The sequence below is a fragment of the Mustela nigripes genome, chromosome 12, assembly GCF_022355385.1.
Source record: "Mustela nigripes isolate SB6536 chromosome 12, MUSNIG.SB6536, whole genome shotgun sequence".
NCBI classification, from domain to species: Eukaryota; Metazoa; Chordata; class Mammalia; order Carnivora; family Mustelidae; genus Mustela; species Mustela nigripes.
In genome coordinates, this window is record NC_081568.1 from 119391194 (window position 1) to 119407043 (window position 15850).

General features: G+C 41.6%; 1 protein-coding gene across 2 annotated transcripts in view; it reads left to right on the forward strand.

Moving 5' to 3' along the window:
- The first annotated feature begins 9338 nt into the window (after positions 1 to 9338).
- LNPEP (leucyl and cystinyl aminopeptidase) overlaps positions 9339 to 15850 on the forward strand; it is a 106299-nt gene continuing 99787 nt past the window's right edge. The window contains exon 1 of one of the 2 annotated variants that reach the window (XM_059418283.1): positions 9339 to 12193. Coding sequence is in view for 1 of the 2 variants with exons in the window: in XM_059418282.1 (XP_059274265.1) it covers positions 12175 to 12193 (19 nt within the window). In the remaining variant the exon portion in view is untranslated. The remainder of the gene's footprint in view (positions 12194 to 15850) is intronic. The other variant, XM_059418282.1, reaches the window with a different exon arrangement.

Below are 15850 nucleotides of genomic sequence, written 5' to 3' on the forward strand. Positions count from 1 at the left end.
GAAGAATGTTATTTTTTCCACCAAGATAATGTGTAATTTAAGCAGAAGAATGTGTATGAGTTTTGGTAGATCTCTGCCGTCATATTTATTTCCATAAATAAGTAGTTTCCTTTGTATACTAAGTTATCTATCATAAGTTTCCAAGTTTTTGATTCTCTTCCTTTTAGTTCTTTGTGTAAGTTGTTTTTAAGTTCTTTGTAAGTTCTCAGATTCTTGAGAATTGAGTACAGAAGTAGTAGAAGTAGCAGTTTTATCATTTGTTGAAAATGAACACAGTAAGTACTGTGCCAGTAATGGTTTAACAAATAAGGAATTTTAAAAAAAGAAATCTATTGTACTTAGTGTAGTATTTCAAAATCTTTATGGCAGATGCCAAACCTCCAGCACCAACTAAGACTTGGCTAAAGTTAGTATTACGTCCTTTTACCCCAAATGAACAAATAAGTTGTGAAATACTTATAGACAAGTTCATGAATGGATGATGGAGAGAGCAGACAGGGCTCCAGGCCTGCTGACTTCCCACAGAGACTTGGGAGAATTCTGTGGTCTCCGAAGCCCACTCTGAATGAGAAACCTTCCAGATCAAAGGAGCCTAAAACCAATGTCTTGCTCTGTATGAGAGGCTTTGTGTGGGGGAGAATGGGGAATTCAGCCTTCAAGAGTCCAACTTTACCACCATGATAGGAATTTTTTTTTTCTATTAAAGATTTTTATTTATTTATTTAACAGACAGAGATCACAAGTAGGCAGAGAAGCAGGCAGAGAGAGAGGAGGAAGCAGGCTCCCAGCTGAGCAGAGAGCCCAATGCGGGCCTCGATCCCAGGACCCTGGGATCATGACCTGAGCAGAAGGCAGAGGCTTAAAGCCACTGAGCCACCCAGGTGCCCCATGTTAGGAATTTCTTGTCCTATTTCATGTATACCCCTGTGCATTTTGTTTCTTGCTATGTCGTTGGGTCTATTTTAGGTTCCACAGAATCAGAGGTCTTGATTTTCAGAGGGAAGTTCCTGGAGCTTTTTTGTTTGTTTGTTTTGGGGTTTTTTGTTGTTGTTTGGAGTGGGGTGGGGGGGCTTGTTTCATTCTAACTGTAAGGGGGATCTCCAAATAGTCCTGGAGGCTAGTTTTCCAGTTGAACATTCATGGCTGTCAAACACAAGGCTGCTTAAAATGGCCACATTTTTCTTTGCAACTTCCCTTTACTTACATTTGTTATTGACCTTCTTTCTTCCATTTAACCATGCATCAGTGTTTTCCATTTCAGCATATAAGGGTTTACAACCTTTATGTTTACAGGCTTTAAATAATTTACCTGCTATATTGTCTGCTCCCTGAAAACTTAATCTCATTCATCAAAGTCATGTCTCCAAATCATAAAGAAGAAAGGGCAAAAAATATTATGAAAGGAGTGGGTTAGCTGGGTTGAAGCACATGCGTGTTTTATGTAATCAAGTATTTTAATAGGTAGTGCCCGATTATCTTCCTGAAAGGGGGTTTAATTTATTTTCTTTAAAAAAAAAAAAAAAGATTTATTTATTTGTTTGTTTGTTTATTTGAGAGGGAGAGAAGGAGAGAGAGAGAGTGCCTGTGTTTGCAAGAGCAAGCAGGAGGAGGTACAGAGGGAAGAAGAGAGAGAATCTCAAGGAGACTCCCCCACTGAGCACAGGGCCTGGCTTGGGGCTTGATCCCATGACCCTGAGATCATGACCTGAGCTGAAATCAGGAGTTGAATTCCTAATCTACTGAGCCACCTAGGAGCCTGTAATTCACTTCCTTTTTTATGCCTGTATCCTGTGTCAGTACCAAATGTTAATCTTTTATGTCTAGTAAACTTTCCCTAGTAAAATACAGCTTCCCCAGATGTTTACATAGCTATGCCACTAGTTTCTTTTGGTTGATATATATATATTTTTTTTCTTTTAAGATTTTATTTATTTATTTATTTGACAGAGATCACAAATAGGCAGAGAGTCAGGCAGAGAGAGAGAGAGGAAATAGGCTCCCTGCTGAGCAGAGAGCCAGATTCGGGGCTTGATCCCAGGACACTGGGATCATGACCTGAGCTGAAGGCAGAGGCCTTAACCCACTGAGCCACCCAGGTGCCCCACTTTTGGTTGATATTTGCTTAATGTATTTTTCTGTATCCTTTTACTTTGAATTTTTCTGTGTTTAGTTTCAGATGAGTCTTTCATAGAGAGGCTGTATCTGAATTTTTTTTTTTTTAAGATTTTATTTATTTATTTGACAGAGAGAGATTACAAGTAGGCAGAGAGGCAGGCAGAGAGAGAGAGGAGGAAGCAGGCTCCCTGCCGAGCAGAGAGCCTGATGCAGGACTCGATCCCAGGACCCTGAGATCATGACCTGAGCCAAAGGCAGCGGCTCAACCCACTGAGCCACCCAGGCGCCCTGTACCTGAATTTTGTTTGCTATTGTGTTTCCCAACTTGGGCAAGCTCAGGCTCTCTCATCCATCCTTTCCACTCTCAAAGGCCAAAAAAAATGCCCTCAAGGTGAACGCGGACTTCAGCCTTCTGCTTACCCCTCAGGGTTCCTGCCTTCAATTAGTTTTGATCCATGACTATTTCTTACTAGCTTTCCAGGTCACCAATATATTCAAACAATTAAAAAATTCTTGAATTCTACATTTTTAATTATTCTTAGCAAGAAGGTCACTCGAGGTACCTAGTCTAGCATATTCCCAGAAGGTATAATAATTTATTTTCAACAATGTGCAAATGTCCAACACTTTCACATAAGTGACTCCTTAGGATGGAAATTGGTTTGCAGTATTGACTGCACAGTATCGATTTTTCATAAATAAACTTGTGGGATGCTTAACATTGTATCAGGAAGTTAGCAGTATAAACAGATCATTTGTTCAGGATTTAAATCAGGAAAATTTTCCAATATTCATAGGGAGAAATGACTAGAAAGTCTGAGAAATGTAGACATAATTGACTGGGTGAAAAGAATTTCTCTCTCAATCACTTCTGCAAGCTTTACTTTACAAACATGACTTTAAGGTCTTTTGCTAATTCTCTTTTCTCCAAAAGTTTTCATCTTCTATCATGTTCCCAGATAAAGTCAGGAAACCAGTTTTCGATTCTCAGTACATGATTAATTAATTCTCACCTCTAGGTCTTAACACATATGATTTCCCACTCTTCAAAGTTCATGTCTCCCTCTGTTGAAGTATGCCATATTTATTTCAATGTATCATTTCAGGTTCATGTTTCTGTAAGGGATTCACATTTTGATCCACCTGACATTTCTTTGCAGTCATCTAAACAATGCTACAGTTATGATTACAAACCCCATTTTAAGGTGGGCAGAGTAAATTATCTATGGAAAGACTTAAGGGATACAAAGGACATTATTTCTTGGTTTTAAAAACCACGTTCCTCATTAAATACTGTTCTCTGGTAAACTGAGCTTGGAAATTCTGATTTCTAATTATTCTGAGTTTGAGTTGGGAAAGGATAAGTTGAACACTCTGAACACTCAAATATGGCAAGAGGCAGGGATGGTGGTTGGAGAACTTTTTCTGAAAGAGAAACAATTGTCTTCATGGTCCAAGGCTGTTAGCATATACTTTTATTTTCTTTCTGTTCATGACTCCAGATCTAGGCTCAAAGACTAGTAGTAGGAATAGACTAGAAGGATAAACAAGAGCTTTTTAAGCTGGTAAGGATTAAACAGGTCAAGAGACTCAAGCTGATAAAGATCAAACACAAGTTCTGGTCTGAAACAACTATGCACAGTTCTTGTGAATCAGACAGAGCCCTCAGGAGTCAGACTGGGCAAGTTAATTCAACTCACCCCGAGGACTAAATTAGGGTCACTTAAGCAACAATGAATAAGTTGTTGGTTAATGAGAGAGGCTGTATAGCATTTAAAGGTTTGCATTTGCTTTTTCTTATTCTAACTTGAACCTTAACTATGGGCAATAGTTATGATACTACCGATCAAAGCACTATTTTACTTTTATTTTATTTTATTTTGTTATTTTCCAAAGCACTGTTTTAAAAATAATGTTCTATATTCTAGTAAAGCCATTACCTGGTAGAAAAAGCATCTTCTTCTCCTAGTTTCAGGTAACTGTTTCTCTGGGCAGCCTAGCTATTTGGATTTTAAGGCCAAGGGGAATATACACACGATTGTCTCCTCCAACTCACTGAGGACCTAGATAGAAATAACAATTTCTAGTGTTGCCCTTGCAAGTCCAGATCTAAAAAATGCTATCTAAAAAAAGGAAACCACATATACTTCTTTTTTTTTTTTCCCCAAATACATCTTCTCTTATCCAGTTGGGTTTCTTCTATAATTTCACCATTACAGATTCATTCCTTTGGGCTAATAAAAGCTCAAGTATTCAATTGTAACTCATTAGTCATGCTTTAGTGAGACTTTTTAATTTTGTTTAAATGAATACTTATTTAGTTCTTTAATAGCTAGCTGAGAAAAGAGCCCTAAGGGGAGAGAGAAACCTGAAGCTGGGAGAGAGGATTGGGGTGAGTGGGTTCTGGGACAAGGACAACACTCCAGAAAATACTGGTTTGGTAGGAAGCTCTGGAAGGCAGTATCTGTTACTTACTCAAGGGTATTATATACAGGTGGCATTTGATAAATATTTGTTGACTGTGTGAAGCAGCATTTATAACTGAGGAAGCAAAATGGAAAATGGGACCTAGCAGAACTCAGAGCCCCCTACTTGTCAATTTTGCCCCAGCCTGATCCTGCTAGTATATTTTTATATTTCTGTGTCATGCATTGTACACGATGCATATGTCCTGGGTACTTGTCCCGACTGGCCCAATGTATTGCAAGCACCTTAAAAGTAAAAATGTCTTTCCTGTTTTGTTTTTAGTCTCTTTGGTGTTCTGCGCACCATGGGCACTCCACAAATGTTGCTGACTGACTGACAGCCTGTGCTGGCAGCTATCAGCCAGAGGGAGGGAAAAAGCATCTGAGTCATCCCAGAGTCAGCCAAGAATCACAGTCAAGTGTAATTTTCGGTATAAATATTACAGTACCTTTTCATGCTCAAAAACAAACACAAAACCTGAAGGACACATTTAACGGGAAGGAATCTTAGGCTCTGTGTTAGCAAGGCTGCTAGAAAGAAAGGAGAGGGAAAACTGAATCAGAATCTTCAGGAGTGTAAACATCTCCCTCGAAAGAGCAGGTCGATCAAAAATGCCAGCTAGACATAATTTCTAAAAATATCATTTATATCTTCTGACTTTTATAGAAGGGGACCTATGATTGGTTTTCATAGCTAGAAGCAGGGCCTACCGTCCCTGACACTTCCTAGCCTGGCTGGGACCCATTAAATGACGGAGGGCTTAGATATCAATATCAAGAACTCAGTTTCAGGGGCGCCTGGGAGGCTCAGTGGGTTAAGCCTCTGCCTTCTGCTCAGGTCATGATCTCAGGGTCCTGGGATTGAGATCACATCAGGCTTTCTGTTCAGCATGGAGGCTGCTTCCCTCTCTCTCTGCCTGCCTCTCTGCCTACTTGTGATCTCTCGCTCTCTGTCAAATAAATAAATAAGTAATATATATCAGCATCATATAAATTTGTTTGCACTCACGTTATGCATTGCAAGTCTAAGCGTTTTTTTTTTTTGCATGCAATATTCATAGTATTAAAATTTCACAGTTCCCATCTAATAGTAATAGCAAATCCATCCTTAGTGCTTATTTTGTGCCAGTCTCTGTTCAAAGCACATTTGAACATTTGTGTTAATTTGTCTTATTCTTATTCTTACAATAACCCTAAGAGCATGGTACTTATCTACTCAATTTACAGAGGAGAAAATGAAGCTGAGGAAGATTAAGCATCTTGCCCCAGTCCCAGAGGCAATGGTTTTTTAGGACATTTAGAGAGTGCATCTATCAACATGGTTCTTTTAGAACATTTTTATCACTCCAAGAAGAAGTCCCCCATACCCATGAGCAGTTGCTTCCCATTCCTCCCTCTCTTCCATCTTCAGCAACCACTAATCCACTTTCTCTATCATTTGGCCAGGCTGAGCTTTTCATACAAATGGAATAATACAATATATGGTCTTTTGTAACTGGCTTCTTTGATGGTCATTTGTGTTGTTTACACTTTTTGGCTATTATGAATAATGCTGCTATGAACATTCACACACAAGTTTTTGTATAAACATAGATTTTCAATTATTTTGGCTGTATAGCTAAGAATGAAATCCTGGATCACTTGTTAACTCTATGTTTAGCTTTTTGAGAACTGCCAGTCTATTTTCCAACACAATTGTATCATTTTATATTCCCACCACAGTATATTAAGTTTCCAATTTCTCTAGATCTTCACCAACATTTATTTTGTCTGCCTTTTTGATTCTAGCCTTCCTATGCCAGAACCTTGCCATGCTGTGAAGTGGCTCCTCATTGTGATTTTGATTTGCGTTTGTTTTATGATTAATGATATGGACCATCTTTTCATGGGTTTATTGGTCATGTGTATGTCTTCTTTTTTTTTTTTTTAATTTAATTTATTTGTTTGACAGACAGATTACAAGTAGGCAGAGAGGCAGGCAGAGAGAGAGAGAGAGAGGAGGAAGCAGGCTCCCTGCTGAGCAGGGAGCCCGATGCGGGGCTCCATCCCAGGACCCTGGGACCATGACCTGAGCTGAAGGCAGAGGCTTTAACCCACTGAGCCACCCAGGTGCCCCATGTATATGTCTTCTTTGGAGAAATGTCTATTCAGAGCTTTTGTTCATGTTTAATTGATTTATCTGTCTTTTATTATTGAGTTTTAAGAGTTCTTTATATATTCTAGATGTAAGTCCCGGTGAGGTATATGACTTGCAGATATTTCCTCCCATTCTGTAGGTTGTCTTTTTACTTCTTACTGCTATCCTTTGAAGTTACATCTTTCTTGATACTTACCTTCAACTTTATTTCTGTTAGGAAGATGCTGTTATAATGAGTTGAATAGTGCATCCCTTCCCAACCAAAATTCACATGTTGAAGTCATAACCATCATTACCTCAGAATGTGACTTTGCTGGAAATAAAGCCATTGCAGATGTAATTAGTTAAGATGAGGTCATACTGGAGAAGAGTGGGCCCCGATCCAACATGACTAGTTCCCTTATTAAAAGGGAAAATATGGACACAGGTGTGCACACAGGGAGAATGCCATTTGAAGGCTGGAGTTATTCTGCCACCAGCCAAGGAAGCCTAGGATAGAGGCCTGGAACATACTTTTCCCTGGTCCCTTCAGAGGGAACATGGCCTTGCTGATTCCTTGATCTTGGGCTTCTAGCCTCCAGAACTATGAGGCAATAAACTGTTGGCAATACATTCTGAGGCAATAAATCTTCTACCTAGATTGTGATACTTTTTTTGTAGCAGCATTTGCAAACTAATATAAATGCCTAATTTATTTTTCCATTTTAGTAGTTACTTCCAGATCAGCATTTGAAGTTTAATAATATATCATTTCTTGGTTTGGAATCTTAATCTCATTGATCAATTACATCAAAAGTTACATCGCATTGGGCTCTGTCTTTACTTTTCCTATGACAAGTACCTTAGGGTTTAAAGAAATTATTATCAAATTATTATTAAAATATACCAGCGTTTATAACCTTCAGTGGACTAGGTTGCCTACTTGACATTTTGGTTACTTGACTCTCCCTTTTCTCTTTTAAATAATAAAAATGATTTTATCCAAGTTCCCCCCATTTCCCCCTATGAAACAAGGCAGTGATCCTAAACTCAGCATTCCTAAACTCTGCTTTGTTTAAGAAATCAATCATAGTAACCCTGTTTTTATTTCCAGTGTTTGGCTTAGAAATGTACAAAATTCAGTTTGGCAGTTGAAACCTAAGAAGGGTTCTAATGGGGGATTTTTGAGAAAGGTTTCCTTGCTCTTGAGAAAGAGACCAAAGAAAATGTTCCTTCTCCCTTCTCTGATGCCATCCCCTATCTGTCCACGAGACACTCAGTCTTATGGAAAATTGCTCCCAGAGCAGACAGAGTGAGAAGCAGGGTTCTTGGTAAGGTTGGGAGCAGTAACTAGAGATTGTCTTATCTCTGCATTTATGTGAGATGATAAATTTCCTTATGTTTATGCTAATTTGATTCAACATTTTGGTTTTTGTAGCCCAAAGCATCTGAACTACTATATAACTGTTCCTTCCTAATAACCTTTCCGTTTATTTAGCTGAATCTTTTTGCTAATGTCTAAGCTCTACCAAAACTCTGTTGGATAATTATGTTGCTTTCTTTCCTTAGTGCTCTAAGCATTTCTAGATTTGTGATAGCTTCAACATCACTAATTGAGGCACAGCATGTGTGTTGAAAATAGGTGACCAGTGTAATTAGATATCGACTCCTCTCATCCTTAGGGTGACTGGGTAGAAGTCTGGGATAGCTGGAAACCTCAGGGTGGTCATCTCGGTCCTGGAAGCAAGCAGCATCCTCTACTTATTCAAGAGTGCTGAATAAACAGCATTTCCTGAGGTATACACTGAATTAATGTATTGTTTAGTTTATTTTAAAATAATTAGAAAACATATTTAATAACGTTAAACTTAATAAAAGTTCACATGGAATATCAGTAAATTGGAACATCAATTAAATAATTAATGGAACAGTCTTCCAGTAGCCTGAATTTAGCTATAATTCTCTTTACCCTTTATTTCTTGTGTATTATTGTCATTGGCCCTAAATTTGCTGTGGGAATAGGGAAGCAATAAACTCAAGAGCACTGGTTTAGAACATAGACCACCTGAGTTCCAGTCTGCATCTACCATCGGACTGTGAGTGACCAACCTTTCCAGAATTCATCTCACCTATTAAATCAAGACTTGGATGAGTTGATCCATGGCAGACCCAGTTTTTATTTTGATGAAAGTTTCTATATTCATTGTTTAGCAAATTTGCTGCTTCTTTATAAATAAATGCTGTTTGTTACTCAGGGAGCTTACATTTTTTCCTCTTGTGTTATTTATTATATAATTAGCCCTCCAAATACTTTGTTTTCAAATGTTAAACGGTAAGGATTTTGAAACTAGATGGGTATAGCAGATAATGTCACACTATCTCCTCTGATAATGAATAGTAACTTCATAATAATTTGAAGTATTAGATCCTTAAACTAAAAAAGCCGCTCTGTGTAGGAGGACAAGAGGAGGTTAATGATCGAAACAGAACCAGCAGCAAATTTATGAAATTGTGTTTTCTCAGAAAGTCTTCATGAAGTCAAATGTAAAGTGGTATCCAAACAAACAAAAACAATACCACAAGGAAATCCCAGAATAAAGCAAAACAAAATTTATTATTATTCTTTTGAGAATAGGCAGGATTATGAAACCTTTGGGTTGCTCGTTTTTTTTTTTTTTTTTTTTTTACCTCCATTACAAAACCACAGGTCCGTAAATGTCCTTAATGTGTGTGTGTAGGAACGGGAGGGATGGAAGGCAAGAGGTTGGCAAAGAGGTAAAGAAGTTATTTATCTCTTTCTCAAATCTCAGGAAGACATGATGCCCCACCTATATTTGCTACTGCAGTGGTGAAGCGTTTTTACCACAAGCCTGCAGAATTTAGGTATTTAAGACAAAACACAAGATAACATGTTTCACACTTAAAAGCATGATAGACTCTGGCTTACAGGTAAGGTGAGGTGAGGAGACTTAACACTCTGTGTTGTTTTAAATATCTCTGATACTAAGTGCTTTGGCTGCAAAAAATAACTCCAAAGGAACATAACCTGACCTAAAGTATAAGGATGAGTCTCTTATCTGAGCAATATAAGGTATGGAGTCCTTTTAACAAAATCCAGCCCTGCATATACTATATAACCTCTGAACACCATTGGCACCAACCCTGTGGTTCACTTCCTGTTTGGGATTCTGAAGTGCCCTGGGGGAGGGAGGGTGCCAAGGGCTCTGGCTATGCATAACAAGGTAGGGAGAGAGTAACTTTGAGGTATCACAGGATACAGACATCTTCTCCGGAATTATCACAAACACACTATTGTTTCTGGCAGAATTCAACATTGCATATGAACTAGAACCCTAACTACCATTGCATATATTCCCATATGCATTCATAAATTATTTATTGCATACTTACCTTGGGTTAGGATACTGCCCTTAAAAAGGTAGTAACTCTGCCTTCATGGAGCTTGCATTCTTGAGAGGGAGACTGATAATGAGGAAACAGCAAACAGAGAGTTTTCAGAGTGAGGAGTGCTGTGAAGAAAAGCAGGGCCGGGTCTTTAGAGAGGAGACTGTGTTTGTGGCTATTTTCCGTTGTGTGGTCAGGGAAAGGCTCTCTGCAGAGGTGACATTTGAGCTGACACCTAAAGGACAAGAAGATACCAGCAGGCAAAGTACCAGGCAGAAGGAATCGTTCTTGCGCAAGCAACATGCAAGGGGAATGGTTAACAATGCTGGACGGAACTTGCGGACTTCCAGGAACCGCAAGAAGGCCTCTGTGGCCAAAGCATCCTGCGCGCGTGTAGAGGAGGATCCAGTTAGACCAGGAGTTTCACTTTTATTTTAAATGATGGGTATCCATCGGAGATTTTAAAGATGGAATGTTAAGAGCGTGATTTAATACAGTTGACATTTAATAATAAACTTGCATTCCGATTTCACTTCTTTAAAACCTCATTTCTAATTCCTTACGGGTCAAACGACACCCCAGCCATCCCTGTTTGCCCAGGCGGTTTGCGGTTGCCGCCGGCTTGTTTGCACCCGACGTCCTGCTTTTAACAGCCTCAGAGGAGTGTGTGACAGTTGGCAGGCGCAGTGAGGCACAGCCAGAGCCAAGTCGCTGCAGGGGCCAGGGCTGCGGGGCGGGGGCAGGGGGGTGGGGGTGGGGAGGAGGGGAAGGAGGCTGTGGCTGCGCGATGGGAGGGCAGAGGCTTTCACTGCGAGCGTGGCGGCGGCGCACACTTCGAATAAGGGATAAAGAAGCGGGCCCCTACGAACCCGGGGTCCCTGGGGCCCTGGTTGTTCCATCCCGAAGGGTCGCCGGGTAATGGCTGGATTTGACATTGAAAACAATGCTGGCTCGCGGTTGGAGGCAACGGCGAGAGTAGAGGAGGCAGAAGCAACTTAGAGTTTCCGCTTCAACTGGGTAGCAATGTCTGTCCTGTCCGCGGGCCCCATGCGGCTGTACCCACTGGAGCCGCAGGTGTTGATTTAAAGCTCAGCTCCAGCAGGCCTTCTGCTCGCACACTGCGGCGCCCTCACCCACGGCGAATCCAGCTCCAGGTTTTGTGATCCGCTTTGCTTGTAGAGGCCGCGCCCTGGACTGCCCGGGGTAGGACTGGAACCTACGTGTCTGGGGCCCAGCGGGAGTCCCCGCCCTCCCTTCGGTCTCCCGGCCTCAGACCCGTCAGGGACCACTCTGGTGTGGGCCGGCAGCGGTTCCGGGATGACCCACAGCACCTGCTCCCACTGGCCTTGGCGAAGTGAGCAATCCCGAGCCAGTCTCCGCAGGGAAACCGAAGCTTCGAATTCCGGAGAGCGACTCTCGCCCGCCGGCGGCAGCTGTGCCTCCAGATCGCGGCCTCAGTGGCACCTCTCGGCGAAGCCTCTCTTCACCAAGCTGTCCGCACTAGCTATCCACTCACTCTCCCATCACATCACCCTAATTTAATGCTCAGCGGGACATTTCTTTCAGTCTTGTGTGCCTTCTGTGTTTCTTGTCTGTCTCTGGAATGTCCACTACAGGGGGCAGTGGTCGATGTTTTGGGGCGCAGTATGGGGTTCCCGGCGCCTAGGTCCCGGCCGGGCCGGGATGCAGTAGACGGTCTTCTTTGCTGAATGACTGAATACTTGCCCCCTGTATTGAAGAGCCTGAGCCCCTGGTCTTCCTGGAGGGGCGTGGCTTTTCAGGCCCCGCCCAGGAGGCTGCTCCCACCTCTAACCCGCTCCTCCCCTTCCTCTCCGAGGAGTTGGCCTCGGGCCGTGCGGTGTTTTTCCCTTTGGCCTCCCTAGCTCTTGCTGCAGCTGTTGCAAAAACCCGGAGCAGCGGAACCTCAGAGCGGCGGAGCGGCGCCGTCTCTCGCGGCACCTCCCCGACAGCCCTTGGCGGCCGCGCTGGGCATGCTCAGTCGACAGGGCCGCTTCAGTTCTTGGAGTAGGAAGCTTGGGCGCTTCGGCTGTAAGGAGCCGCGGCGGGGGGAAAATGGATCCCTTTACTAATGGTGAGTAGGCAGCCAGAAGCGTCGGGTTTGGGGCTCTTTTGGGGTGCAGAGGGACGTTGGCCGTGGAGACACGCGGAGTCGGACTGCAGCCGCCCCCACCGTGGGTTTCCCACGAGGGTTTGGGGGCGGTGGAAGCGGACTGGGGGAGGCAGCTGAAGGCTGGGGCGGGGGTGGTCAGAGGCCGGCGCGGACCGGGGGCTGGCGTGAAGGTCAGTGCCACCATCTGCCGAGGGCCTGGGGGCGTCGGGTGCCTCCAGACCCCAAACTGCGCTGCGTGGCCAGGTGGGTGAACACCAAAGTTTGGGCTGCTTTGCGCAGAGGAGGGGAAAGTTGGCCTTCTGGGTTTGCCCGTGGAGAAGGTGGTGTCTGCCCGCGGCTCTTTTGGCAGGAAGGGTTAAGCCTTGGCCACTGCCAAACCAAACTTCTCTTGTGCGCAGGGAGCTGTCCCCCCCTGTCCTTCCGCGCGAGTTGCCTGCGTGACTTTTCCTAATAGGGCGGGGAGGGGGTGGGGGGCTTGGCAGGTTAATTTAGTGGAAGGAAGGGAAACTTGCAGAAAGGCTTGCTTGGTCCTGCTCTGCGAGGAGGTGCCTGCCCGCACTGTCACCCTCCTGTCTTGGTGAGGCGCTCCCCAGGTCGTTCACGCTACCGTTCACGGGCTCCCGATAATACCAGTTTTTTCAGTCGAAGACTCATTAAATATCGGGGTCCGTCATGGTGATATCACAATGTGTCTTGAGGCGAGAGTCAAAGCAGGAGCCTGCAGGACGCCCTGCAAAACAGCCACAGCTCTTCACTGAATGGACAGAATAAATCCCACCCTAGTTAAAACCGATGGCTTTTGTTTGGACCAGACGTGCCCGAGTCACAACATAGGGGTGAGATGTCTTACCATTTTGTGGCCTTGAGTATATGGATTCCCTTTTTGGGACAGAAAGTAGGAGGAATGCCAGTAAGGGAGAATTCACTTTATAATTAGACGATTCACTCTGTCGTTGACCTGTGTTTTCTTGTGGGAGGTTGGTGACTTCAGGTAGACTGTTTGTCGCATGAGTAGAAGCCAGCCTCTGCTCTGGTTTAGGTGGGCCACTTGCCCCTCAAGAGATAGAGACCTATATATATATATATATATATATATATATATGTCTCCATTATAACCCAAACCATTGCCAGACTTTGTTGTATGCTGTTTCATTCATGGGACTGCAAATTACTCATTATATTCTCCCTGCCCCTAATTCAGAATGCTTTATTCTACTGCCATCTTCCTGTCTGTACTGTCTAATTAGGCTTAATGATAGTAACTTTAATTCTGAATTTTCTTTCTCATTCAGGTTCTATTTGTAATTTCTAAGGCTCTAAGAATAGTTGGGTAAAGTCCCTAAGAGAATTAAGGAATACGGAGCTGAAGGTAAACTTAGAGACCTTCTAGTATTTTAAGTGTAAAATATGTTTAATACAAATCGTTAAATCATTTCACATGAATATTCCAAGGCTTTTGCTTTGTCCTAGGTGGAATACTTGGAGCTTCCATGTTTGTCGGATTTTAAATGTGAACTTTCACTTAAAAAAAATTCCCCGCAAGGCTGAGTCACCTATTTGGTCAAGACGAGTGCTAGTTGATTTTGCGGCTCTGTGCCTACAGAATTAAACTGCATTTGCAAATCCTCCAACTGGGGTCTTTTCTCCCCTTTTAAAATGTGTTCCTCTAAATGTTAATAGTTGGAAGTTGAATTTTTAATCCTTTTGCTGTCTATCTTCCAGATTTTCAGAATCTGCTGGAAACAGTTTGACAGTGCATCAGTTTAGTTAATGCGTTAATCACTTGTTGAGGGCTTATCTTAAGTGTCCTTTAACAAGGAAATAGAAACCATAACATCTAAAGCCAACCAAATATTAGCTTCTAGCAACTTGAGATGCTTTTCAGATTTAAGGTAGACTGTTTATTTATTTCAGAACTTTTGAAGGATAGCTGTAGAATTTTTCTAGTGTCTTTAAACAGGACTTGCTTAAGTAGGTTTATCTTTTTACTTAATCCTATTTAGTACAAACGATCTGTACAGCTAATTCTCCCCTAGGTCTGGGTGTTTTGGTGCAGAGTATTTAATTATCCCTAGAATTTATAATAACAGGATTTATCAAGCTTGATATTGGCTTTTGCACATTCACCTTCTTCTAATAAAATATTCACCACGTACACTTTCTCATTTAAGCCTTGCTTATAGAGAGAGGTGTGAAAGCTTAGCAAAACCAGTTTCAGCAATTCAGAACCACTTGTCTTTCAATTAAAACATTGTCAATGGTTTCACCCTCTGACCTAGAAATTTGTAAAAGAGGCAGATATAGTTTCTCTTTCGTAGTTTTTAACTTTCAGTACTCATCTATTCCAGTAGGGCTTTCTGTGCTTTCCCTGTTTTCCATCAAAACTTGCTGCTCATATGTCTCATTTGTCTTGGGCCCTGCTCTCTGCCTGCTAATACTGGGTTCATTTGATGAATATCCTATGTTAACCTGTCCAGGTAACATACTGCTACAACCTGTTAAAAGGCTTATCTCCAGAAAGGGTTTATAAGAAGGGACCTTAGTGCCAGCAATTCCCATTTAGCTCAGGAGATATTTTTTTTGATCTTGCCCTTGGGAGGGGACTGCTGACTATTACACTGCAGACTATATCCAGTCTGGCTTTGGATTCTTGGTGACTTTTTTTATGGGGGTAAAGATGTACTGGACTAGTACTCAAGATTGGTTTGGCAGTAACTATTATGTCCTATTAGGCAATTAGAGGTGAAACTCTTAGGAAGTAGTGGTTTATATATTACTAAAAGAAAAAAAATTGATGGCAACTCTATAGATGTTTTGATAGATGTACTAGATTGGGGCAAGTAGTTATTTGATTATTTTATTTCTCTTTATTTCTTCTCCTTTACATGTAGGATTAGGGTATTTGAGAATAATTTAAATTCATGTTAAGGACTGTAAATGCCAAGGCTCAGTCTTAGGATCTGATCAAGGAGTTCTGAGGTTAGGGCTAGAAATGTGTGACTTCATTTTGAGGATACTAGAAGTATTCACCAGAAGGGAGCTTTTGAGAACTTTATTAGGTCAGCAAATTCAGGATTTGGAAGCATACTTATGGAGAAGAACTTTTTCTTTTCCTGATATATATTCATCATTTTTTTCTTATGAACAAAATTCCCAGGAATCACTTTGGTAGTACCACCTGATATATAATCAAACAAGGGGGATTTACCTGTCTTGCAAACTATCTTTGTTTTGCTTTCGGATTGGCATCCAATTGGAAGTATTACCCAGCTTCCAAAATGGGAGGTCTGGAGAACAAATTCGATATTCATGGGTTGAAAGGCAGTATCAAATTGTGATTTCATTTCTTGATCTTACAAATAACAGTTGTCCTATAGCTGTGCGTTTCTTTAAAAAAAAAAAATAGCATGGTCAGTCAAAAATATGAGCTTACCACATTTTGTGTGTGTGTGTTATATATATATATATATATATATATATATATATATATATATATATGTTTCTTTTCTATGATAAATGGCCACATTGAAAGAAAATCCTTAAAATGGAAGATCATTGTTGTTCTTTGTAATGAATGGAATATAAATAAAATATGTTTTTATCCTTCTGTCTTGATTT